This window comes from Helianthus annuus, chromosome 15 (genome assembly GCF_002127325.2).
Source record: "Helianthus annuus cultivar XRQ/B chromosome 15, HanXRQr2.0-SUNRISE, whole genome shotgun sequence".
Classification (NCBI taxonomy): Eukaryota; Viridiplantae; Streptophyta; class Magnoliopsida; order Asterales; family Asteraceae; genus Helianthus; species Helianthus annuus.
In genome coordinates, this window is record NC_035447.2 from 1,447,632 (window position 1) to 1,473,757 (window position 26,126).

At 36.4% G+C, this 26,126-nt stretch overlaps 3 protein-coding genes across 4 annotated transcripts; 1 reads left to right on the plus strand and 2 right to left on the minus strand.

Moving 5' to 3' along the window:
- Positions 1-1,538: 1,538 nt before the first annotated feature.
- Positions 1,539-7,975, minus strand: LOC110909852 (nuclear transcription factor Y subunit B-3). The gene is made up of 4 exons (XM_022154595.2): positions 7,258-7,975; positions 4,483-4,552; positions 3,583-3,647; positions 1,539-1,849 (listed from the first exon to the last, which is right to left on the minus strand). Exons 1-3 carry the CDS (start codon positions 7,489-7,491, stop codon positions 3,598-3,600), a joined length of 354 nt encoding a protein of 117 aa, XP_022010287.1. The 5' UTR covers positions 7,492-7,975; the 3' UTR covers positions 1,539-1,849; positions 3,583-3,597.
- Positions 7,976-9,876: 1,901 nt separating this feature from the next.
- Positions 9,877-17,961, minus strand: LOC110909846 (protein SCAR2). 2 transcript variants are annotated; one of them, XM_022154589.2, is made up of 8 exons: positions 17,685-17,961; positions 14,250-14,413; positions 14,012-14,135; positions 13,777-13,906; positions 12,863-12,924; positions 10,923-12,054; positions 10,363-10,446; positions 9,877-10,149 (listed from the first exon to the last, which is right to left on the minus strand). In XM_022154589.2, the coding sequence occupies exons 1-8, from the start codon at positions 17,837-17,839 to the stop codon at positions 9,985-9,987; spliced, it is 2,016 nt and encodes a 671-aa protein (XP_022010281.1). In that variant the 5' UTR covers positions 17,840-17,961; the 3' UTR covers positions 9,877-9,984. The 2 variants fall into 2 exon arrangements, with proteins under 2 accessions (XP_022010281.1, XP_022010282.1); XM_022154590.2 differs by having other exon boundaries at positions 14,250-14,405; positions 17,685-17,954.
- Positions 17,962-18,565: 604 nt separating this feature from the next.
- On the plus strand, positions 18,566-19,465 carry LOC110911173. Its single transcript, XM_022155767.1, has one exon. The coding sequence runs from the start codon at positions 18,566-18,568 to the stop codon at positions 19,463-19,465; it is 900 nt and encodes a 299-aa protein (XP_022011459.1).
- Positions 19,466-26,126: the final 6,661 nt, after the last annotated feature.

Genomic DNA, 26,126 nt, shown 5'->3' on the forward strand with positions numbered 1-26,126 from the left:
CTTAAAAATCACATTTAAACACCACTTGTGTTAAATATGCAAGACTTATATAAATTTGATTTATGATTTGTACATTCAAAGTCATGTTAAATTCTGAAAGCATGTTAAATTTACAAATTGGCCCCTACAATTTAAAGTATGGAAAAATCAAAAAACCATACTTTACCTGGTAAAATGAGAGAATGTGATTCGTTGAACTTCTTGTAAAAAAATGATTAAAAATGGACTTGGATCGAATATTTTCCGGGCAAAGATTTATAATGGTAAAATTACAAATATAGACAAGTTAGACCTTGAAAGTTAAAGGAATAGACATCCTTATTTAGCCTTTAGAAAAATAGACAAGCCCAAAAAGAGTCAATCAGGAGATGTCAAATAAGACCTGTTAGCTAAGTTAGGCTAAAAAAATCATAGTGAGGTACAAATGGGTCTACATTATTACTAATCAGATTGAAACACGTGTACAAAGCATGGGCTAATACCCCCCCCCCCCCCACACACACACACACAATTTTTAGCAAATGTCTATTTGAACCTTCTTTTTCATATGCCGGCCATTTAGCTCACGGTTTACACGTTTCTTTTTATATAGGTTTTTCGTGGAGTTCATTGTACTTTACCATGAATTTTTGTGTAGGCTAACTTAGCCGGCGGATCCTATTTGACATCTTTTTATTGGCTCTTTTGGGGCTTGTTTATTTTTCCAAAAGGCTAAATGTGGATGTAAGTTTCAAGGCCAGCTTGTCTATTTTTCTAATTTTCCCTTCTTTGATGATAATTACTCATACATACACCATGAAATAAATCAATGAATTTTATCCTAACAAAATGAATGTCAATCTTAATATTTTTCTATTTTGATGCCCTCACACTTGGTGCATGAAGTAGCAATGTCTCTACGACTACATCAGTTACCAACGATACTCCACGTCAGCACTTGATACGAAGATAATAGCTTGGCGTTTTGAGGAGCAAAATAATAATTTATCTCCCAACACACAATAGTCGGAAGCCAAACGACGTGCCTCTAAACACATTCCCTAGTCTACATCATAGTTTGTGTGAGACAAGAGTAGACAATACGTAAAGATGCAACATGATCTAACACGTCGCAAATGCAACATAGGTTTCATTTGAGAGCGTGAAGTGCCATTCCCAAGAGGCCGCATAAGTCCAACTTTGGAGGCCCCTAGTTGGGACATTTTTGCATAGTTCAAACCCTTTTGAGGCATGTCATGGGACAAAATGCGGCATGTTTTGTTGCAAGTGGCATCATGCTCAAAAACTAGCGAAGAATACCTAGGTCCACACACAGGCTAGAGAAATAATAATACGACACACAAGATCATCAAACTACGTATTAGAATAACATCATCCACGTTATGTAACAACCGTATTTATGTAAAGGTAATACTAATCATGTAAGTAGCAAAACTTTAGTACCACGAATAAGTGTCCACTTTAAACCATATAGAGATTTATATAATCGGAAAACATAATTTGAGTGAGCGGCGGTGACAGTGGTGGACAAAGGTCGGTAACTTCAAGAAAGCCTGGATTCGTCCAGGCTTCAACAGTTATACTAGGAAAACCAGCCTGTTTGGACCATGTAATAATATATAACATCAATATACTATATACAGGTTCATGAAAATCCACAAACTGATCAGCAGCATAGGAGAAAGCAAAGTCATTTCTACAAGATTTGAAATTAGAGCCCCAACAAATTGTAGAAAATGAGTTTTTCGAAAACAAACAACGGGTGAGCGAAGGATCATTGACAGTTCAGTTAATACAGTTTTCTTACAAATGATTGATTAGATGATGAACAAATCCAAATCCAAGAGCCCTGCAAAACAAATCACATACGCAAGATATATATGTTAAGGATCATAAATAAGTTGTTAATAATCTCAAGGTTTATAACACCTAATGTAACTAGCTTTCATCTATTTCTCAACGAATGCAAGAAAACAGAATATATAAGTGTATTTTTCATTGTAGTAGCATACTTCTATTTTAGCGCTGTTTTCTGTTCTACAACATCTTCAAGATTTTAGTCATTAGAATATTGTTTAGGCCTAGGGATGTAAACGAACCGAACGTTCAGCGAACAGTTCGTGAACCGTTCGGCGGGAAGTTCGTTTATGTTTGTTCGATTAGCTTAACGAACGAACACAAACAAAAAATTCCGTTCGGTTAGCTTAGCGAACGAACACGAACATAGATCTCATTCGTTCGACTGCGTTCGTGAACGTTCGGTTACGTTCGTCCGTGTTCGTTTGATTATGCTAAGACATATTGAAAACTTGAAACCCTATTTTTTCTAAGTTAGCTAAAATTTGGATATGCTAAGACATTTTGGGGATAATTATGTATAAGTTAGTTAAAGTTGATTCATCGTTAGACTCCTTGTGTTTTGATTAGGGCTGTAAACGAACCGAACGAACACGAACAAAGCCTTGTTCGTGTTCGTTCGTTAAGGAAATAAATGTGTTCACGAACGGTTCATGAACACTTACCGAACAAGATTTTGTGTTCGTGTTCGTTCATTAAGGAAATGACCGTGTTCGCGAACGGTTCACGAACACAAATAAATTTGGCGAACGCGACGAAGGATAAAGATAGATGGCCCAGAGAGTAGCACTCGAACTTGAATCCCTTATTGTGGAACGGAGGTCGATCGTATTCGCTGATGTAAATAATGAGAAATGAAAGGGAAATAGTGCATAAACAAGGTGCAAGAGGGTTTCCTAGTTTAGTTGTTAGGGTAATAAAATAAATGAAGTTTAATAATATAAAAAACACACATAAAATATATGTAAGTACAAGGATCTTCAATTAAAGCACAAACATACGAACATAAAAGAACGCAAATCAACGAATGTTCATGAACACGTTCACGAACACCTTACCGAACGTTCACGAACACAATCGAACGAACGAGACCTCTGTTCATGTTCATTCATTTAACTAATCGAACAAACTTTTTTGTTCATGTTCGTTTGTTTATTAAACGAACGGACATAAACGAACTTCCCGCCGAATGGTTCACGAACTGTTCGCTGAACATTCGGTTCGTTTACAGCCCTAGTTTTGATTTATCATTTGATGGTTGTATTTAACTACTTATATCCAATGTTTAAAGATAACAGTATTTTTATTTTTTTATTTTCAAGTTAAATGTTCGTTTGTGTTCGAGACCAGTGTTCACGAACTGTTCGTGAACAACTAATTTCCTTAACGAACGAACATGAACATAAACTTATGTTCTGTATGCGTTCGTGAATAGTTCGCGAACATGTTAATTTCCTTAACGAACGAACACGAACATGGCCTTGTTCGTGTTCGTTCCGTTCGTTCACAGCCCTATTTAGGCCTAAAGCATCATAAAAGTAACTTGTAGACGGTATTCTCAATCTGGGCTATGTCCATTGAACTCGGGCCCGTTAATAACTGGCCCATAATTCATTTTACATAACTCAAGTTTTAACTCTTTTTTCGTGACGGATGAAGATGAAGCAAAACTAACATAAAAGAGTCCATAAAATGAAATTTATAAAATTAATTTGGATGAGTTACCTTCTTCTCATCGTATCAAGAGTCATCCAGCAACTCTTCTGAATCAGAATCGCTTGCATTATAACCTGAATAATAACAAGTTAGAGCTCAATTAGTGACAAGATCAATTTCATGTGCATAATACGGAAAACACACGTAAGGGTAAACTAAAATTCCCCATTATTAAACCTTTCTTTAACCTGACATAAGAGAATTTTAATTACTCACAATTTACAAAATGTCTCTCGTTTTTACGCAAAAGGGGTGCTTTTTTGCTCATTTTATCTATTAACTTCTTAAACGCCCCGCTTGCGGTATGCGCATATAATGTATATATGTGTGGGCCATCGGGGGGCAAAAGTGAAAGTGCACTAATTTTAACATTGTTTTACTAATTTCGTGAAAATAACGTTAAAAGCTGAGGACGGTTAATCATGCATCATGTGGTGGCGTTGATAGCTGAAAGACGAAAGGGTACATGCACTAATCGGTCTTTGTCCCGATTGCTGAGTGTTATGTGCCTTATGTCCAAGGCTTGATGCAAAACTACTATCGAGCCGGGGGTCTCACTGGAAGCAGTCTCTCTATTCCTACGGGGTAGAGGTAAGGCTGTCTACACCTTACCCTCCTCAGACCCTACCTTTGCTTTGCTATTGGTGGGATTTACTAACGATGACGATGACGATCTATTAACTTCTTAAATAATATTTCTTTTTGTAAACCCTCAAAAAGTCTTATTATTACAACAACCTCAAACATCAGAAACACATCAAAAACACTATCTTATTAATTATCCATATCACTTTATCTCTTTCAAACCATAAATCCAAACACCCTTTACGCGTACAAAAAAAAGATAAGAAACGAAAACCAGACACACACACACACACATATATATATATAGAGAGAGAGAGAGATGACCTGGGCGTTTACTGCTAACTCTCCAAACTGAAGATCGAACTCTTGCAGCTCTTGTCATCCAAATTCTCGCCTGAAACACAAAGTTGTGAATTTAACACTAAATCAACAACGAACGCATCTCCAAAAGACAATGTTGTGACAAGATATTAAAGCATAACAAGCATAGTTATTAAAAGCGTTAAGCGCACTCAAGGCGCATAGGCCTCGCCTGGGGCCTAGGCGCAAGGCGCAAAAAAAGTGTGGGTCCGGGAAAAAAAAAGCGTACAACAAAAAAAAACATAAAATATTTTTATATAATAGAAAACTAATACTATTCTTCAAATAAAATAAACTAAAGCTATTATATAACATTTAATATCGTCTATTTAGTACCAAAAGTTATAAAATGCTAGTTTATTAGTGTAGAAAAGTAGTTTCGTTAGATAAAAGTAGAAATCTAGCTAGAATCTTGCCAGAATTTAGAGAATTTGGCCGAAAACTCTCAAGAATCTAGGAATCTTGCCGGAACCTGCGCATGAACCATCACTTCGAGAATTAAAGCGCAATTGCCTCGACTTAAAGCGCAATTGCCTCGCCTTGCTAGGAAATTGGGTCTAGGCGAAAGAGGCGATGGCTTTTAACAACTATGATAACAAGTATCTAATGATACAAAAACATAAAACATAGAAAAACTTGATCAAAACTGAAATAATCCTATTGGCAAGACAATTGTTTAGAAAAATATAGTCATATTTGCATCTTGAAAATGACTATGTGACACCGATAATCAGTCTCTTTTTCAGCTAGTATGAAACTGCTTAACTAGAACAGAATATTTCGTCTAAATACTAAGATAACAGAAGCATTGAAGGAAACCTCTTTATCCAAACACCAAAGACTGATTATCGCGATAAGTAGATGATCAAACCACAATATGCAAATCCAAATACCCCCAAAGGCCAAAACGAACCAAAATTATGCAATTCACTCAATCTTCGGTTATCCGATCCAACAGCGGAATAACGATGCCACTTTCTTAACCAACAACATTCCTTAAAGTTTGGTACCATAACACTCGATAAAACACTAAACAATCTAATAAAAATCCATACCAACATAATGTTGGAGAAAACAATATCATAGGACATAAGCAGGGGTGCAAACGAGCCGAGCTGAGCCCGAGCTCTGCCAGGCTCAAGCTCGAGTAACTTATGAGAGCTCGGCTCGATTCGAGTTTTGTTTTCAAAGCTCGAGCTCGCCTCGTTTGTATTTTATCAAGCTCGAGCTCGGCTCGGGCTCGGCTCGTTTATTATCTATTAGTTAGTATATTAAATAAAAATAATAAAACTAAAAGACCTTTTAGGCTTGCGAGCTCGATAAGTAAAGCTCGGGCTCGGTTACTAAATAAGCTTATTTTTAGGTTCGAGGTCGGCTTGTAAACAAGTTTAAATAAGCTCGGCTCGACTCGGCTCATTTACACTAAGGCTCGATAAGGCTCGACAAGCCTAACGAGCTTCACATGTAAGGCTCGAGCTCGGGCTCGATAAACAAACGAGCTTTGTTTTGAGGCTCAAGCTCGGCTCGGGCTCGATAAGGCTCGGCTCGTTTCGAGCTTTTTCTCGAGCCGATCTCGAGTGGCTCGCGAGCCGCTCGACTCGTTTGCACCCCTAGACATAAGTTTGACAAAACTAATAGTACCATGAAGGGGCAAAAAGTAATAATGAAACTTGAAAACTTCCAAATATAGAAATTTGTAGTTCTTGATTGAGTAATCTTTAACCAATTGTTCTATATATTAAAAACAGAACTATTTGAACAGTAAACATAATATAATAATAAAAAATGAATTTAATGGATAGTAACATCACTAATGAATGAGCTGGTATTGGGTACCTGTATCGGTATCGAATTTACCAAACCGGGTATATTTTTGGTACCGGTTCGACACCGGTATTCATCTGTTTTTACCCTCAAATGCCGGTGTCGTACCAGTACCGGTACCGATCTGTACCGTACCAGGTATATTCGGTACCGGTACCCACTTTTGGGGATTTCGGTAACGGTATTTTCCGTACCGGTTCGTACCGAGCTCATCAAATCCCGTAGCAACGTAGCAATGCAAGTAATTTTCCGTACCGGTTCGACACCGGTATTCATCTGTTTTTACACATAGTAAGTAAACTGTATTTCGTTTGAATGAGGTTTTATATACACAACAACTTATTTTGCTTTATTTTTTGTCTTTTCTGTAATGAATGAATGGTAGCATGTAAAAAAATTACGATTTTCCTCTCGGTTCAAAGTTACGCTTTCACCCTCAATTCAAAATTACGTTTTCCACCAGTTCAAAATAAAAATATGGTTTTCCCCTAGCAGAAAATTACGATTTTACCCCCGCTAAAAATTACGATCTTCTCATCGTTTTAGTTTTCCTTTCTAACAAAACTATAGTACTGTTTTTTTAATTGGTTGAGAATTATTCGGCCATCGCCCCGCAACGCGGACGGGGCATCACCTAGTTATGTCAATGCTCAACTGTAGACTAACACTTGGAACACACACTTTGCATCCAAAAAGTGGTACAAGATTCAAGTATAAAAGTCAAAATTACTTCTGCAGCAATCTGTTTGACCTAATCACCCTCAAAAGTCAAAACTTCAAAGGGATGTTGAAGCACACAATTTACAAATGACAAATAAGCCCCAAAATCTCAATTCATCATATTCCCCACTAAAAATGCATGTTGAAAATTCAAAACCAAAGTCAAAATCAATCTTTAAAGAGTCAAAATCAAACCTTTTGATGATCTTTTGGAATCCCATACCCATTAAAGTACATCTGAGCAACCAAAACCTGCATAGACAGATCACCTGCTTTTGCTTCTTTGAGGGTATCTTGAAACCACCTCCTCAAGCAATCAGACACCACATCCGACAGCGGCAGACGGTGGCTCTGCCTCTCTCCGCTGCCACCACCACCACCACCGCCGCCGCCGCCGCCGCCGCCGCCGCTGTTAGTGCCATTTTCCATCTTTTTTTCCAACTTTAGCCCTCAAAATTCAAAATCTTTTTTCAAGATTCGATGTGGGTTCTTCAAAAGATAACAGATTTCACAAGATTTGATGTGGGTTTTTAAAAAGATAACAGATTTGACAAGATTTGATGTGGGTTTTGCTAAAGTTTCGATTTTTGTTGGATTTCTTGGTTGTGTTCAACAATTGGGGAAAAAATAAAAAATAAAAAATAAAGAACAGGTTGTCTTGTGGTGGATACGGTGAGAAGTTGGCACAAGTTGAATGCGGTAACACTTGCAAATAAATATTTTAATAAAATTACTGAATGAATATTTATTGTGTATGAAAGAAATAGAAGAATTACAATGAAAGTTGTAGAGGAGAGAGGCCTATATGGAGGCGGCTGTAAGCAATCAAGAAAAGATCAAAACGACGCCATTTAGCATTACTCACTGCTCACCTCATCATTTTGTTTTTTGAATGTGAACGTGAATAAATGACAACTATGATGGGAGAAAAAGTATAAGACTGAAGGGAGTGGGGCGTCCTCAAAAGAGGGCGTCTTGCGACACGTGGCGTTTGGGGCGGCTTGGGGCGTCCTCAAAAAAGGGGGTGTGGTTTTCATGGCAACTCAAGATGCCCCTCCAAGACTTATGATTGGTTGTTTGAAAAAGGAAGGTTTTTGATTGGTTGATGAAAAAGGAAAAGATTGAGTTTGGGCGACTTGTGGGAGACGCCATGGCTTGGGACGCCCATGGGGACGCCATGGGGGGCGGTGTTCATGGCTTCTTGGGGCTTCTTGAGTAGGGGTGGACGCCCCACTCCCCTCAGTCTAAAGTCCAACGTGTGAGTTATAAACAAATGTGTCTTGTATTTCTTTTAAAGGTAAACTTCACTAACGAAAGCCGGCTCAAGTCGGGCCGACAAAGAACAACAACAAACGATTACATATTTACAAGATAATTCCGCTCCCCCCCCCCTCCAATCTATCCTTTGTGTTTCAAAAAGGGGATAGATTGGGGGGAGTGGAATTCTTTTGTAAATATGTAATCGTTTCGTTGTTGTTCTTTGTCGGCCCGACTTGCGCCGGCTTTCGTTAATGAAGTTTACCTTTCAAAAAAATACAAGACACATTCATTCATAACTCACACGTTGGACTTATAAACAATTGAAACAACCAAAGCAAGTTATTTGCTTCGAGATTTAAATGGTTTAGTTTTTACAGTTTATAGTTCGGGACGGTTTGAAAAAAAAATAACATTTGAGCCCCTAACTTCTTTTTTTCCTAACTCTTTTGGACCATAACATTTAATAGATGGGGTTAGTGTTAGGGGCCAAAAATGTTAGAAAAAAAAAGACGTTTGTGGCTTAGATGTTAAAAAAAAAATAAGCTAAAATGATAAAAGTGATATAACCACGTGGGGCCAAAATCATAATTTACTCTTTCAATATATATTATCATGAACAATCTTTATCATTTAAAAAGTTTTGATACAAATGAATAATCGTGAAAAAAGAGTTGGTTCAAATCCTTAAACCGGCCGACCTAAACAGTTTACTTGTTTGGGTTTATTTTCAACCATACGGCCATACCCTTTATTTCCGCTCCACCTCCCGCTCACTTACAAAGTTTACTTGTTTGAAACTTGAAGTTGTTTAAAGTTTAAACTTGTTATTGGTATTAGTTTGGGATCAAATTTTGGGTGAAACTGTGAAAGGGTCGTCTAAGATCATAAACAAGGATCCCTGATTCACACAGGAAAACTCACAATATATTCAATTAATTAGTAATCAATACTCGTTGAAGTTGCGATAAGGTTTGAAACACGATTTTACTATAAATAATAAAAGTAGAAGTACCAAAACCCGTTCCAAACCAAATCCGTATACATACCCAATCATTTTCATACCTAAATATGCATTATTGCATAAAAATGAGGCCTTTAATAGTGTAATACTTTTAGTTTGTTTTGCAACATTAATATGTTAAAAAAGGTTAGGTATGTTTGATAATTTATCTATATTACCTACTCAAGAAAACTTTGGTTGAATAGGTTGGTAACCATCATTCACCAATAAAAGGTATATTGTCTCTATAATGAGCATAACGGTATCAATTATATTTATTTTATCCATGTGTATTGTTAATGAGCATAACACATTTACCTTTTCATGTGATAAAAGTTACTTGAATCTATATATTATGATTAGACCAATTGTTATGGATTCACGTCCCTTCGCACATGATGAAAAAAGTGAGTGAGAGCTTATGACTACATAACAGTAACCTTTTGATGTGACATTGGAACTTTTTGAAACCAAAGACCTAGCCTTATAACATGTATCGTTCATTTAAACATCTATATACATAACATAACATAATCTAAACCCGAAAAACTAAATGATAAATTACATATTTGCACCTAATGATACAGCCCAAGTAACATCCATGAAAAGGACAAACAAGTATACAAGATAAGATATGGTGATATAGCATCAATTATATGTTCTCATGAGTCGCTCCAACTATCATTATCATCTTCATCATCATCACTTCCAGCAAATGCCTGACGAATTGCATTTGCTTTTTCTAAAATGGCAGCTACCCTCAAGTTCGTCGTGGGGCCCGGAATAACAACGGGCCTGCTTTTGACAGCTGGCTTCAAGTTGGAGGACTGCCCAAACACAAAGTCGATTATTTTTAATAATTTTGATACGGGTCAAAACAGACCGGGTTGTATTGATACGAAACATTTTAGTCCAAAAACAAATATATATTTTTTTTTCAAGTAACCGTGATACGGGTCAAAACAAATATCTATTTTTTCCTAATAAAATGTAAAAATTATGTAAAATAGAAAACAACATGAAGCAACTTAAATTTGTACCTTGGCCCGGATCTGTTCGAGAAAAGTGTCCCTTTCCTCTTCCTTTGGGAAGAGAGGCGTTGCTCGTTCTGGGACCTTCCTCAACTGCAAAACAAAAACATTATCATGCATTTTTCACTCTATATCGCGTGCATCACACCTTCAAACCAGACCCAGTTTTCCGCGTATCAAATAAACACGAGTACATATTTTAAATGTGGTTTTAAAAGGCGTGAGGTGCACTTAGGCAATATGGTTCCTGAAGCCGAGGGGCAAGGCGAAGGCATCATGTACGCGAGGTGCAATATTCTTGTATAACTATTCTTATAATTCTCATATGTTTCTAACTTTCTTTCATCACGTGCCCAAAATTTAAATATAAAAATAACCTCTACATTAATAGCGGATATTATATATAAACTTGCGGACATATATAATATCTGCTAATATACATATGATTTGATATATATAACCTCTCCTGACGCACAAAATCTGCCTATGTACCAAGACGCGCTTTCTTAAAATCAGGATATAAAATGAAAAACATGAAGAACTAAAGTAGTACGACAACGTTGAATTACCTTGACTTTGCCATAAGGAGCAACTGCATCTATGGGCGGAGTACGAGCTCGTTGAACTTTCATTGACTGTTTATCGTTTCGCAGTTCATCATCACCTGAAGGAAGTGAAGATGTGCTTGACAACCTAGTAATATCTGGTCCAGAAGTCGAAACATTTCGAGATTCCACACTATCAAATGGTGGTTGTGAGACCATTTGTTCTTCAGGTTCCACTGCATTCACTTGATGATCACATTCAGAGTTCTTGCTTGCAGCAATCTCATTCGGATTCAATGACTGGTGGGGTTCAACTCGGGGAACAACTGGCGGCAATGGCGGCATCTGAAGCTTTCCCACCCTCCATTCCATAGGCGGCAGAGGTGGCAATGGCGGCATCTCCTCCATTTCATCTTCACAAATGTCAAGTTTGTCCCCAAAAGAAGCAAAAGGCTGCTCTTCCACATGTGAATTCACAAGGGTAGAATTGGAATTATCATCCTCAACAAGAAAAGAGGCCATAACGTCATCCGAGTCAATTTCATTTTCTTTTTTTATTGGACTTTTAACATCTACACAATTATTTTCTATAAAGATTGTTTCTTGATCCACAAGCAAATCTGTGCAATTATCAGAGATTTGGACACGTGGGCGAAATGGGATTTCGGTACTTGCAAACGGGCGAGGAAAGTCGTTGCCACGTGGAGACATATTATTGGGTGAAGTGGTTACAGAATCAGCATCTGTTTCAACTTCTGATTCCATGGTGGCAAGGGCATCCTTGTAATTTTCTGTCTCACTTGCCACGTCATCATCGGATTGTTTATTATGTTCAATAACATTTTTGTGTTCTCCATGAAGAGAAATGTGTTTTTCTTCATTATCATCTAAGGGTGAATTTACCATTTTAACCTCAAATGTTTCAACAACCACTGGTTCCTCAGAACGATCGGTAGGCAAACGTAAGGGTGAATTTACCGTTTTAACCTCATGCACAAATTTATCCTCTGGTGGAGAACTTAATAATGTCATCACGTATCCTTTACTAGTTTCTGTGTCGAATGGGATTTTAGTTTCCCTTTTCTTTAATTTTGCACGGCGTGCAGGATTACTTGCGCCATTTTGCACGCGCTCCTCAAGGAGCAATTGATGCAGTCTGCATATAAAATAAGTTACAGCCAGGGCTGTAAACGAACCGAACGAACACGAACAAGGTCATGTTTGTGTTCTTTCGTTAAGGAAATTAACATGTTCGCGAACTGTTCACGAACACATACCGAACATAAGTTTATGTTCGTGTTCGTTCGTTAAGGAAATTCAGTTGTTCACGAACAGTTCGGGAACACTCGTCTACGAACGCAAGCGAACACAAAAGAACGCAAACGAACATTTAACTTGAAAATAAAACTATTGTTATCCTTAAAAATTGGATATAAGTAGTTAAATACAACCATCAAATGATAAATCAAAACACAAGAAGTCTAATACACCACCAAACGTTGAATCAACTTTAACTAACTTAGACATAATTATCCCAAAAAACGTCTTAGCATGTCCAAATTTTAGCTAACGTAGAAAAAAATAGGGTTTCAAGTTTTCAATATGTTTAGATAAAAGGTTTCTTATATATTATTTTTTAATATAATCAAACGAACACAGACGAACGTAGTCGAACATATTGTCGAACGTTCACGAACGCAATCGAACGAACGAGACCTATGTTCGTGTTCGTTCGCTAAGCTAACCGAACGAAATTTTTTGTTCGGGTTCGTTCGTTAAGCTAATCGAACGAACATAAACGAACTTCCCGCCGAACAGTTCACGAACTGTTCGCTGAACGTTCAGTTCGTTTACAACCCTAGTTACAGGTGGCAGTGTCAAATCATTTATTTGTGAATGGGGCGATACGACTTATGTTTTATCTTTAACGAGTCAAAAGTGTAACTAATGAATTTGGGACATACTTGACATGTGACGGCTGGAAAACCTCAGGAGTGTGTCCATTTTTCCATCGTGATCCCTTCTTCTGTTCGATATGATAAATTTTGAAAAAACAAAGAAAGATGGTAGTTAAATTTATAATCACTTATTCACAAATTATAACCATTACAAACATGTGTATTAGTTTACAGAGCCGTCCCCGAAAACTCTTGAAAAAATTTAGGCCTCGGCCGACGAAAAGAATTGGGCCCAAAATTATGGTTAATGGTAATTAATTACAAAAATAAAAACTTAGTGATGGAGGAAAGCCTCGACCTTTACATTATTTTGAGATGGTTTTTACCACTACACCACCAATACTTTCTTTGCATAATAAACGGATAAATATACTAAATATATAATTTAATGGCTAGGAGTTGGCCAGAAAGTCCAAATTTCCTAAAAAGTGTAAAAAGTCATAAAACACCATGATGTCAACCATAAAACACACCAAAAACCCACAAATAATATGATGAAGATTACTAAAACATCATGTATGTGGGTTTTGTGTTGTGTTTTAGATATTAAGACTCTGATTATGGAATGACAAATATTATTGTGTTTTATGTTGTTTAGCATTTTGTGTTTTATATTCATAGTTATACGATGGTGCGTTTGAAGTTTTTATGGACTATTAGAGTTTGAATATGGTGTTTTAGTAATATTCATTCTATTATTTGTGAGTTTTAGGTGTGTTTTATGCCTGAAATTAGTGTGTTTTATGACTTTTTACACTTTTTAGGAAACTTGGACTTTCTAGCTGAACCTCACCCTAATTTAATAAATATATAGAAGCTTATAAAGATTTTTCGGGCCCTTTGAAATTTTGGGCCCCGGGCGTCGGCACGGGTTTGCCGGGCCCAGAGCCGGCCCTGTTAGTTTAATTCATCAAACTAACCTTTGACTTACGAATCTTTTTGCCCCTTTGAGTTTCCGCCATCGTCATTTCATATGATGGTGCTTCAACTTTATATATTGATGGGTCAGTGTAACGTTTTAAGCATGCCCCAGCACCAGCAACATCAAACCTACGGAAAATCACATAAGTAATAAGTTGTTAATAAATGAATATATAATAAATACATAAATATTTATATAGAGGGAGTATATTTAACAACTACAAAGTTCCATACTTGTCTAGCAGAAATAACTGAGGCGGGCCGCGACATTCTTCATAAGAATCCATGACAAACCGAGGTATATCTCCCTTGGTGATAATATTATGTTCTGTTTGCAGATTAGGATGCCACCGAATACCTGTAGTAATAGTAATAGTAATAGTAATAGTAATAATAATAATTACAACTAGCAGCAGCAGATGAGTAAATAAATGGTATAAGATTTAAAATAACTTGGGAACGAAACTCTAACCTGAACGGGTGAAGAATGCTGAAGGGCGTGTTTGGGAAAGATATGTCTTTTCAAATGAACGAAAATCTGACTCGATCTGTTGAACACGTGTCGATAAACCATGTCCCCTAGAAGCAGTTACCATCACTTGTTCATGTAACCCATGAAAAATCTCTGCTGCAAACCTTCATAATATTGGAGGTAAGCTTTTGTTAAAACTATATCATATGGCAATGCATAACAAGATGATGATGTTCTGGTTTAATAATATTATTATGATCAAAAGATATAGCAAAAGTTTATTCAACTTGAATAAATATGATGAATAAAGCATAAATCAAACATCATAACCCATATGTCATCATCAATATTCAATACGCCCGCGCATATAATGTATATATGTGTGGGCCCTCAGGGAGGCAAAAGTGAAAGTGCACTAATTTTAACATTATTTTACTAATTTCGTGAAAATAACGTTAAAACGTGAGGGACGGTTAATTATGCATCATGTGATGACGTTGATAGCCGAAAGACAAGGGGGTACATGCACTAATAGGCTTTTGTACCAATTGTTGAGTGTTATGTGTCTTATGTCCAAGGCTTGATACAAAACTACTATCGAGCCAGGGGTCTCATTGGAAGCCATCTCTCTATTCCTATGGGATAGAGGTAAGGTTGTCTACATCTTACCCTCCTCAGACCCTACCTTAGCTTTGCTATTGGTAGGATTTACTGAGCACGATGATGATGATGATGATAACAAACCTAGAAACAACACAGTCTAAATGCAGTACAATGATCAAACAAAATCAAGCATAAGTTCTTCTAAAAAACAAATGGCCTGTAGAGCTAAACGTCTGCACGGCGCAGACATAAGAGGCCAGAAGAGATTTTTTTGAAAAGAAAAAACAAACACCCCAATTCGACCTTTTCTTCTACACTACCATAACGCAATTTAACTTTTTGTCCAAAATTACAATTTTACCCTTGAAAAAAAACTCATTTTTGAACCAAAATTTCCAACAATTTCTCTAAAAAAAACTCATAATGCAATTTAAATACCAACATGATTTGGTTAGAGATTTCCTTTTTAACATATTTAGGTGCGCTGGTATTTCTGCTAAGAAAGAGGCACCCGTTAATTTCTTAACAGACCCGTTGGAAGGGAGATCTACCCTTCGACCAGCTGACATTCTGGTCTTTGGATGGGTAAGAGGAAAACACGTCTGTGTGGATCTAACAGGGGTTTCCCCGCTTGTGGGCTTAGGGAGTAGTGCTTTCACAGTGGGTCAAGCTGCTTTAAAGGCTGCTTCGGGTAAAGTGATCAAGCATGAGAAAGCGTTCCTTGACAACCAGCACGTGTTTATCCCATTTGCTTTTGATACTTTTGGACATTTGGTGCCAGAGGCTGTGGACCTACTTAGTCAAGTTCAAAGGGTCATGCATAGTAATGTTATGACCCCGAGATCTATGGAAGTACTTTTTAAAAGGCTTAGTTTTGCTATTCAAAAAGGGGTAGCGGCGCAGCTTGTAGCCTGTTTACCAACTATCTCGATGTAAATTATTTGATACCGTTTGTAAAAAAAATTGAATACAATTACAAAAAGAAAGTTTCTATCCTAAATAGATCTATTAAACCTAATAAATAAAAATTGTAGGGGATACTTGACATAATATTTCTAGACGTCTTCGGCCTATTTTTCTCGTCTCTCCCTTTTATTGGGGTAAGATCAAATAAAAAGTTAATTGCCTAAGTAGGATGAGATAAAATCTTAACCATTCATTTTTGAAATCAATGGTTAAGATGAAAGTGTACGAGAAATGAGGAATACAAAGGTATCTTGGGAAAATCATATTTATGGACTTTCTCTCCACATGTAAGGCACATGCATATTCCACCCTCATTTTTTTAACGTTAATAACTTTTATATACGACATTATTTTTTCATAAAAAATTCACTATAAAATCGAGCGTCTTTTTATCTTTAATTTAAGGGGTAACTTTGTAGAATAGTAACCAAGTTTTAAAAGTGTTTCAATTAGGTCACTCAAGTTTCAAAAGTGTTCCAATCATGTCACTCAACATTCATTCTTCATTAAAATTAAGGGTCTTTTCATCAATTTCATAGGTAACCGTGGTGATGTGGATTTTTGTTTATTTTTTCTCTTTTATTTGATGCTAACGTCGAGTGATGACGTGAATTGTAACTTGTTTTTTTAATTGTTAATGTAATTGAATGGTTTTTATTTTTAATAAATATAATTTCATATATTAAAATAATTCGACACCAGCATCTTATGCTCCATTTTTTTCTTGACACATAGAAAAAAAGGACATGGCTCGATTTGAATGTTAAGTTATCTAATTGGGACAAAAACAACACTAGTGACCTAATTGGAACACTTCTGAAACTTGGTTACTATTCTGTGAAATATTCTCTTAATTTAAGTACCATATTGCTATATAAAATATGAAGACTAAAAAAACCACTAAAATGTGTTGTATTTCTATGTTGTATAACATTTTCTGTGCTAGATTTTTTTGCTAAATTTTTTGTGCTAAATTTTTTTTTCTTAAATTTTTTTCTCAAATTTTTGTGCTGGATTTTTTTGTACTACATTTTTTGCTGAATTTTTCCGTGCTATATTTTTTACTAGATTTTTTACTGAATTTTTTCGTGCCATATTTTTTGTACTAGATTTTTTTGTGCTATATTTTTTGTACTACATTTTTGTGCTATATTTTTTTGTACTAGATTTTTTGTACTAGATTTTTTTGTACTAGATTTTTATTGTATTTTAAAAAAACAAAAGGGGTGCCACATGTCATTTTCACTCCTATTTATAAGGACCAAAATGTCTTTCATTCCTACATATTAGGAGTGGCACATGTTATCATCACAATCTTTCTTAGGCTACTTAGGCAAAATCCACGTTTTAGTGGATCCTCCCCCCCCCCCCCTTCTATTAAATAATGATATGATATAATAATAAAGCTAAAAGAATATTTTTAAGATATTTAATTTTTATATTTAATTATGGATCAATTTAATAGTTATGAATAGTTAATTATATATTAACCAAATGAATTTAATATAAATTAGGGCATTTAAAAAACTCACCACTCGTAGCTCGGCTCGTAGCTCGCTAGAAAAAAAACTAGCTCAAAAAACTGGATCTTAAACGAACTAAGCCGAGCTCAGCCAAGCTCGGCTCGGCTCGGCTCATTTAACTTCAAAATCGTGCTCGAGCCGAGCCAAACTTACTTCGTTTAATTTGGAGCTCAGTTTGAGCCCACCCCTGGTTAGACTCGGCTCGACTCGTTTACAACCCTCTATGAAATTGATTATTATAATCTTACATTTATTCAACCATGTAATACACTGAATTCTAATCTGATTCAACGAATTGTGAAACAAAAAAAAAAAGTAAAAAAACAGAAGTAGTAGTACTGACTCAGCTAGATCACCGAGTTGACGAAGAACACCAACGAGACCCGCCATTGCAACACCTTTAAGCAAAGCTTCAGGATCATCTCTACCACCTGCTTTCAACAGCGTTGCATCACCCAAACTGAACTCGTTTCTTATCTGATATCTACTGAATGGCATTGATATCTCATCACTGTGTTGCACAGGTTTCAAAGAACAGAATTGGAATGAAATGTTCTGGTTGTGTGTGTAAGAGAATTTGTAGAGAGAGAAGGTGGTTATTAGTGAGTGGGGGTGGTGAGAATTGAATGAAATGAATGTTTTAATGAAGAAGACAGAGGGGAATGGTGACAACTCGATGATCGTATAGTGGTGTTTATTGTTCATTTAGCCTACATTTATTACGTTGCACATGAACCTGAACCCGAAGAAGCGTAAACGAGCCAAGCCGATCCAAGTCACTTGTGAGAGCTTGAGCTCGACTCGTTTTGAGTGTATATTTAAAGCCTATGCTCGGCTCTGTTAGGCTTGCGAGTAGGCTCGAGCTTATTTAAGTACATCTCAATTCGAGTTTTTAGCAAGCCAAACTCGCAGTGGGGAAGCTTGACAACGAAGACGAGGGGACGAAAACGTATATATTCAAAAATTTCTATACGAAAACTATATATATAACACTACTGAACTCGATAATAATGAATAGATTATAAAACTCACTTTTCCATAAAGTTTACATTGAAATGTAAATTTAAATATCATCACAATATATTATTTAAGTTACATAAATCGTCATAAATTAAAAGTTAAAAGTTATATATTGATTAAAGCTTTAAAAGATAATAAATAATGTATCAAAGTAATTTAGTGACTGCCCCTTTATTAAGTATTTTCTTTGCATTTGTTTAAAACATGGAGAAAAGAGGAATAACATTGTCAAGAAAGTTAAGAAGCAAGGTGGGTAAAGGAGATAAAACAAGTTTCTGGACAGATGCATGGCTAGGCGAAACAACACTACGGGAGCAGTTTCCTTTGATTTATCAGCTCGTGAAGGAGAAAAAAGCAAAAATACAGAACTACTACAAGTTATCACGTAATGGCAGAATATGGGACTGGGCTTGGAAGCGAGTACCATGTACGGATGAGGAAAGGCAACAAATGGAAGATCTAAAAGAAAGATTAATGCAGTTTCAACTATCGGATGATCCAGATGTATGGATGTGGGGTAACGAGGGAGACCAAAATTTTACGGTAAAAAGCGTGAGAAACTCTCTAGCAAACCAATTGAATATAAATGAAGTTGCGGAAGACTTCCAATGGAATAAGTGGGCTGCAAATAAGTGCTGTTTGTTTGTCTGGAGGGCACTACAGGGTCGGATCCCCACGGCAACACAGTTAAGGGGGAGAGGCGTTCAAATCCCATCTGTCATTTGTAAGTTATGTGGCCGAGCAGATGAAACGCCAAATCATCTACTTGTGTCGTGTTGTCATGCAAACTCGGTTTGGGAACAGATTCGGAGCTGGGTAAAGATCACAGGAACAAGGAAACCTGAAACGCTGAAGGAAGTAATTGAAGACATAAACGTCTGCCAGTGGCCGAAGGTTAAGAAGAAAGCAGTTCACGCAATAGTTATGTTAACAGCTTGGGTGATTTGGAAGAATCGAAATGCAAAGATCTTTAAAGATAGGTGTGATGCAGTCTACAAACTAATTGAAGAAATAAAGGGAGAGTCGTACCAATGGATGAGACAGAGAACGAAGGTGCAAATTGAATCGTGGGAAGAGTGGAAGCTTTTTACATGGTGTAAATAAAATCTTTGGATGTTTGTTGTTTTTTAAAAAAAAAAAAAGAGAGAGAGAGAGAGATGTAACTGAAACAATGTAGCATTCGGTTCTATAATTTCTTGCTGTAGGTCCGAATGCAATTTTGATGAGGAATAAAGTTCGTTTGGCTATTCAAAAAAAAAAAAACATATGTCTTCATTTCCATATGTCATGCGTCCCATAATATGGCATGTTCTTTCCAAGATATTGTAATCCGACATAAATAATCAACCATGAATTATATAATCATATGTTTTTAGACTTTTGTGTTCGTTAAGACTTTCAGAAAATATTTTCTTTAATTTTGTGTATTCTAGTACCAAAATGTTAAATTTTTTATATTTAAATATAATAAAAATGGTTGTATATTAAATGTCGCGGTTGATCTTTGTATACTAAGAGAAAGAATTACAAACAAACAAGAACTAAATGGTAAAAAAGCAAAACTGAAAATAAACAAATGCTGTTAAAGGAACATCATCATCGTCATACTTAGTAAATCCTATCAATAACAAAGCTAAGGTAGGGTTTGAGTAGAGTAAATGTAGACAGATTTACCTCTACCTCATATGAATAGAGAGGCTGCTTCCAGTGAGACCCCCGGCTCGATTGTAGTTTTGCATCAAGCATTGGAGATAAAGCACATAACACTTAGCAATCGGGACAAAGGCCGATTAGTGCATGTATCTCCTTATCTTTCGGCTATCAACGCCACCACATGATGCATGATTAACTGTCCGCCACTTTTAACATTATTTTCACGAAATTAGTAAAATAACGTTAAAAATAGTGCAATTTCACTCCCCCCCCCCCAAGGGCTAACACATATGTATATTATATGCACACACCGCAAAACGGGGCGTTGTTAAAGGAACATGCCTGATTAAATAGAAATGGCCAGTATCTAAACTTGTATATAAAATAAAAATCTAACTTAATAATTACTGTTATTATTATTGTTATTGTTATTGATTTATTATATGGCAAATTATGGTCTTTTTGATATAGGGTAAAATGGACGAGAAAATGAAACGTACAAAGGAATAACATGGATCAGGTTAGGGGGTGGGGGTGTGGTAGTGGTGGCGGTGGTGGGTTGATGGTGGTGGCAGTGGTGATGGTGGTGGTGTCGGTGACAGTAGATGGTGGTAGTGGGTGAGTGGCGATGGTTTTGGGTGGTGGCGATGAAGGTCGGTAGTGGTGCTGAATGATGAAAGAAGCCCAGAGGGCAAATGCAATGAATTTGGGGTATTATAGGCCTATAGGAAATAAAATTTATAATGTAATTCATGATTTAATTTCATTAACCAACTAAAACCCTTTTTTTTTCCTTTCCTTCTCTCACAAAAGTCAAATCCATTTTGCCTTCCATTCCATTCTTAGATAGCAAACATTACCTTATTCTCCATCATTAATGTTGTGGAATGTTATGTTTGGATCCATTTTTTTTTACGTTTTAGAAAACTGGAAAAATGATATCTTGTTGAGTTTTATGTTTTGATTCAAATTGGTCACTCATCTAATATGTTTAATTTTTGGTGATTTATATCACTACTAAACAAAAAGGCATAAGCGAAGGATTATTGCCAACGGGATTCCGACATATTCTAGCAAAAACTAAAAAAAAAAAGAAAAGTGAAAATGATAAACTAAAAACCCGTCCGCGATAGACGAAAAACATGAAAAATAAGAAACCGTAGAGAAAAACTAGAAAATATAGAAGTGGTTTCCTACATATTTTTTTATCGTCTCTAACATTTTCTTAGACCATGCGTAGTGGGCATGATTCACCCTTCGGCGTTTTGCGCCATGTGGCAGCCCAGTCAGCAATGGAGCATTATTGGGCGTTTTCTAAAATGGGTGTAGTGGGGATGTGAACATTGTGGGGCATTATGTGTGTAATAAAATTAAATAAAAAAACATCAAAAAATTGATTGGTTTTACAAAAATGGAAATGAATCTGATTGGTCAAAACCTTGCCCCTTTAGCGTTATTTAAAACAATCCAGACTAAAAAAATTGGCCAAACACGCCCACGGGGGCGGAGGTGACGGCGTTTTCGGGCGGGATTCGGGGCAAAAAAAACGCCCACTACGTTCGGTCTTAGCATTTATTTGTGACTAACATTTTCTTAGCATTTATTTGTGACATATCCCAAAAATATGTCTTCAGTTTTGTGGATCATGTTTTAAGGCAGGATTTGGGCCAACAAAATGTGGATTGTTCTGGTGATGGACCTCAATTGGCTCATATGTTAGCTCACATAACCCATGTGTCGACCCTGTCTAACTCTTTTTTTTTTTTTTTTTTTTTTTTTTGAACGGCTAATTTCTTTTAATCTCAGTCATCCGTGGGACTTGACCCCAAGAACTTCCCTCCCAAACTCAGATGTTTAAAGGTTTTGCCTTTGCCAATGGACCACCATCCCATTGATGACCTTGTCTAACTCTATTCGGCTATTCCTATCACTCACACAACAAAACTCACTCAAGAAAAGGTCGATTGAAAGCATCACGTAAATAAACGAGCCTATCTGAGCTGGCATGTATAAAATTTGAGCCGAGATGAGCTCACTTTTAGGCCATTTAAGATCCCAACTTTAGAACATTCTAAAGACACAATTTTAGGTGTTTTTGAGATTAAGACAAGGAGGAGTGGTGTTTTTGGAGCTTCAATTTGTGGATGCATTTGTGGAATATCGAAGAATATTACTTTTTGTTGTTATATATCCATATACAAGAAAAACATTTATTTAAATAAACGAGTTGGTTCGAGTTTTATCAGAATTGAGCTCGACTCAAATTTTAGCCTATTAAATCCTTTTGAGCCAAATTGCCAAACTTAGCTTTGAGTCTTAGTTTGAGGTAAAGTTGGCTCGGTTTGACTCGCTCGTTAAGAAACCCTACTTGATATCTAATAGGTCATTAAAGATATATTATTTACTTTTATATCAATAGTGTTTGGGTCAACTGGTCAACGAACACACACTTGACTTCTTTCCCATAATTCCATAAAGCTTAAACATGAAGACAAAATTAGGTCTTGCTTTCTGACTCTAAAAAAGTATTGACTGCAATGACAAGCCGGGCCCAAATGCCCAATAGGCCCATAGCTTTGCCATCAAGTTTATTGAACATTATATCTTTCAAGTTTTCTCTTGTTTTTACTCTTAGCAGCCTTTATTCCAAAAGGATGCAAGATATTCTTTTTTTATAACACTCATGTACAAAATTTAAAACTCAATAATGATTTGGATTTGAGATTTTAAGATCAACTAAAACTAGGGATTAGCAAAAGAAATCAAGTCGGTAGCATATTAATAGTTTTTTTATGATCGTTTCATTTCGGTTGCAAAATGGGAAACAATATAAAGCAAACCTAAAACTAAAATTCAGGTCACAAGAATGTGGCAAAATGAAAAAAAGGACCAAAACTAGAAATTAGACCCCCACGGGTCTAAAAGATAAAAAATAAATAAAATTAAATTTTGGCCACAAAACGATCCAAAAAAATTGGAATAGCCACTACAAATGCTCGCAAAATGGCTGCTAAAACAAATAGCAAACTATTCGCTAAATCCTCTGTCGCAAAACAGTTGCAAAACTGAGAGTGAATGGTTGGCCGCTAAATGCAGCTGCAAAAGCATTTATTCGTAAATATGGTTCTTGCTACGCTTATAAGTGGCCTTTTACAACCAAAATAACAAATAACCGTTGCAAAAATACTCAGCTTTGTGGCAATGGTGCTTAGTGCTTACTTTGTTACTACTAAAATATGTCTTAAAGTTAATGAGGTCTTGGGTGGAGCTAGACAAGCTCGTCCGAATCCTCCTACATCTCTATATAAATGCTGGTTATCAAAAAGACGTATGAAAAGCACTTCGAATTTACAGTTGTCACGTTTAAGTTCTTTACACGTACGGCAAATTAAAGCTCTAACCACTTCCTTCTAATCTTTCTAGGCGATGAGTCTCACTCTCTCCCGCAATCTTTCTGTTGGGGAAGATGACCCATATTGGCAGCGGAATTTGCAGACATCGTTCTCTCCGTGTTCTCCATTGTTAAGTGCAGAAATGAATAACAAGAAATGAATGACAAAGAGTGTGTGCAGAATCGAAAATCGAAAGGACAAATCTAAAAGAACAGAAATGTCTTGGTGCCCAACATAATTGCCGGTGCACTTGAATAAATACATAGTGTTTGGCGGTTCCGGGATTTTTGGCGGGTAACTGCTTATAACAGTTGTTTAAAACGAACTCCCGCTTATCCCTTGATCATTATAAATACATATCATAAACTAACTCTAATAAGTGTTCCTAATTATAGATAAATCCGAAAATTATAACAAATATAACATAACTAGTTTAATAATTCTAACATAACCCCCCTTAAACTAGGTTATGTTTACGAGCTTGATCCATTACGCTGCGATTTGCTTCGTCCATCGCCCATTTTGCATAATTAAAGTTGAAGCGCTTTCTTTGCTTCCCTTTGCTCCAGTCATCATCATCTACTCCAGCAAACAATACGACAGATTCCATCTCAACCGCATCTTGATTCCCAGTTCCTGCATCCTTGACCGATCCTGCATTCTTCAAACTTTCTTGAAGCATGCCTGAGGAAGTTCCTTCGTCCCGAATCATCCTCTTATCCTGCATACTCTGTTGTACATGATTGAAGTTGTAATAATACTCTAAAACATCAAGGTATGCAGCGTATGTGGCTCTTATATAGTCACCGTCTTCATAGTTGAAACCCATGTCTTTTGCGATTGCTGGCCAAGTGTTCTCGGTTGTCACTGTTTGATAACCCCCATCCATGGCAACAAGTAAATATAGGCTAAGTAAATTAACCTTCCTCTTATATGAATCTACCGGTGGAACCTGCCTAGATCTTATCCCCATATAACTGCTTAGGAACCAGTGTACTAATTCCTCAAATTTTGTATCAAGTATGTGTTTATACTTGACAACAAAATCTCGATCATCAAGCAAATTCATGAAGGCTCGGCAATCTTCAAACTCTCTAAATTCCATGGCATTGACTATCATGACACTCCAATCCGATTCTTGTGACGACAGATTTAGGTCCTCGAAATAAGAATTCAAATATCGTTGTTTGAATTCTTCATCAAGAACATTCTCCTCAATGATCTTTTGCTTTTCTTGTAAACCCAACTCTTCTTCCCGAGTCATCCCACTTGTTTCGTTAAATGAATTGTTCACCGGATATGAAAACATTGGATAAATTCTACAAGTATCACCGGCCTTCTTGACCGTGAATCCTTGTAACGTCAATTGATCTAAACTCAATACATTTCGATCGAGTTCCGGTGAATAAAAGACGCTTTGAATCCTCATGTTTTCATTTCCGTTTTTTATTTCTATCGATCCAACCCCCCTTGTGAACAGAAAATTATGTTCCCCCGTGCGTGTATTCACCCCAATTATATGTTTGATTCGTTTGAATACGTTTAAATTTCCGGCAATATGATGTTTGAATACAGAACTTACGTACCAAATATCGTTCCATAATCCTCCTTCGGTACCAACAACGATCATCTCTTGATGACTGTCGACATTTCCGTCTTGTTTCTGTACTCCTTCGTTTATTGCCTGCCTTATTAATTGTGTGGCTTCATCAGTTTCCTTCTTTTTACACGCATGGATCTTGTGCCCCGGTTGACGGCAGTAATAGCATATCTTTTCCATTGGATTTCGGTTGTATCTTTTCTTTGCTTCATCCGTGCAGTGTTGACAAGGGAGTAGCGTAGAGGTTGGTTTGATTTCATTGTGTTTCATCTTTCCCGGCATCGCTCTGATACCACTATGTTGGGGAAGATGACCCATATTGGCAGCGGAATTTGCAGACATCGTTCTCTCCGTGTTCTCCATTGTTAAGTGCAGAAATGAATAACAAGAAATGAATGACAAAGAGTGTGTGCAGAATCGAAAATCGAAAGGACAAATCTAAAAGAACAGAAATGTCTTGGTGCCCAACATAATTGCCGGTGCACTTGAATAAATACATAGTGTTTGGCGGTTCCGGGATTTTTGGCGGGTAACTGCTTATAACAGTTGTTTAAAACGAACTCCCGCTTATCCCTTGATCATTATAAATACATATCATAAACTAACTCTAATAAGTGTTCCTAATTATAGATAAATCCGAAAATTATAACAAATATAACATAACTAGTTTAATAATTCTAACACTTTCTATCATTGTCGCCAATAAACATAGCCATGGTTGAGGCTACATATGATATAATAATATTTGTTATGTTTAAATGTGTGATATATAACTGGTCAAAAGTGAGGCTGGAATTATAAAAAAAAAAAAAAAACATATATTTCTAGGTGGCCTAACGATTTTATAACTATTTCTAAAAGGTTTTTGAAACATTGTTGACAAATAATTAGTTTCCTACCAATAGGAAGCAAAGAATAGTAAGAAAGTGGTTTTCTGGTGTTATATTGATAACTCAAAGATAAACGATTACAAAGTAAAATTCTTCGAAAGGAAAATTGAAAAAGCATACTAAAACAGAATCTAATGCTGCCTTTATAAACTTATAACTGATAAATAGGAACAAGCCACGTAACAACTTGCATGTTAACCCCATATTTGCCACCACATACTTGGTTCCAC

Bases quoted from the DNA above. Each gene is read 5' to 3' on its own strand.
- LOC110909846 (XM_022154589.2), bottom strand. From the start codon at position 17,839: ATGCCATTCAGTAGATATCAGATAAGAAACGAGTTCAGTTTGGGTGAT. The intron at 13,907-14,011 runs GTATGGAACTTT...GATTTTCCGTAG, and splicing joins CAGTTATTTCTGCTAGACAA to GTTTGATGTTGCTGGTGCTG. The intron at 12,925-13,776 runs GTTAGTTTGATG...CATATCGAACAG, and splicing joins AAAAGATTCGTAAGTCAAAG to AAGAAGGGATCACGATGGAA.
- LOC110911173 (XM_022155767.1), top strand. From the start codon at position 18,566: ATGGAGAAAAGAGGAATAACATTGTCAAGAAAGTTAAGAAGCAAGGTG.
- LOC110909852 (XM_022154595.2), bottom strand. From the start codon at position 7,491: ATGGAAAATGGCACTAACAGCGGCGGCGGCGGCGGCGGCGGCGGCGGT. The intron at 4,553-7,257 runs GTTTGATTTTGA...TTTGTGTTTCAG, and splicing joins TTCCAAAAGATCATCAAAAG to GCGAGAATTTGGATGACAAG. The intron at 3,648-4,482 runs GTCATCTCTCTC...GTTATTATTCAG, and splicing joins AGTTAGCAGTAAACGCCCAG to GTTATAATGCAAGCGATTCT.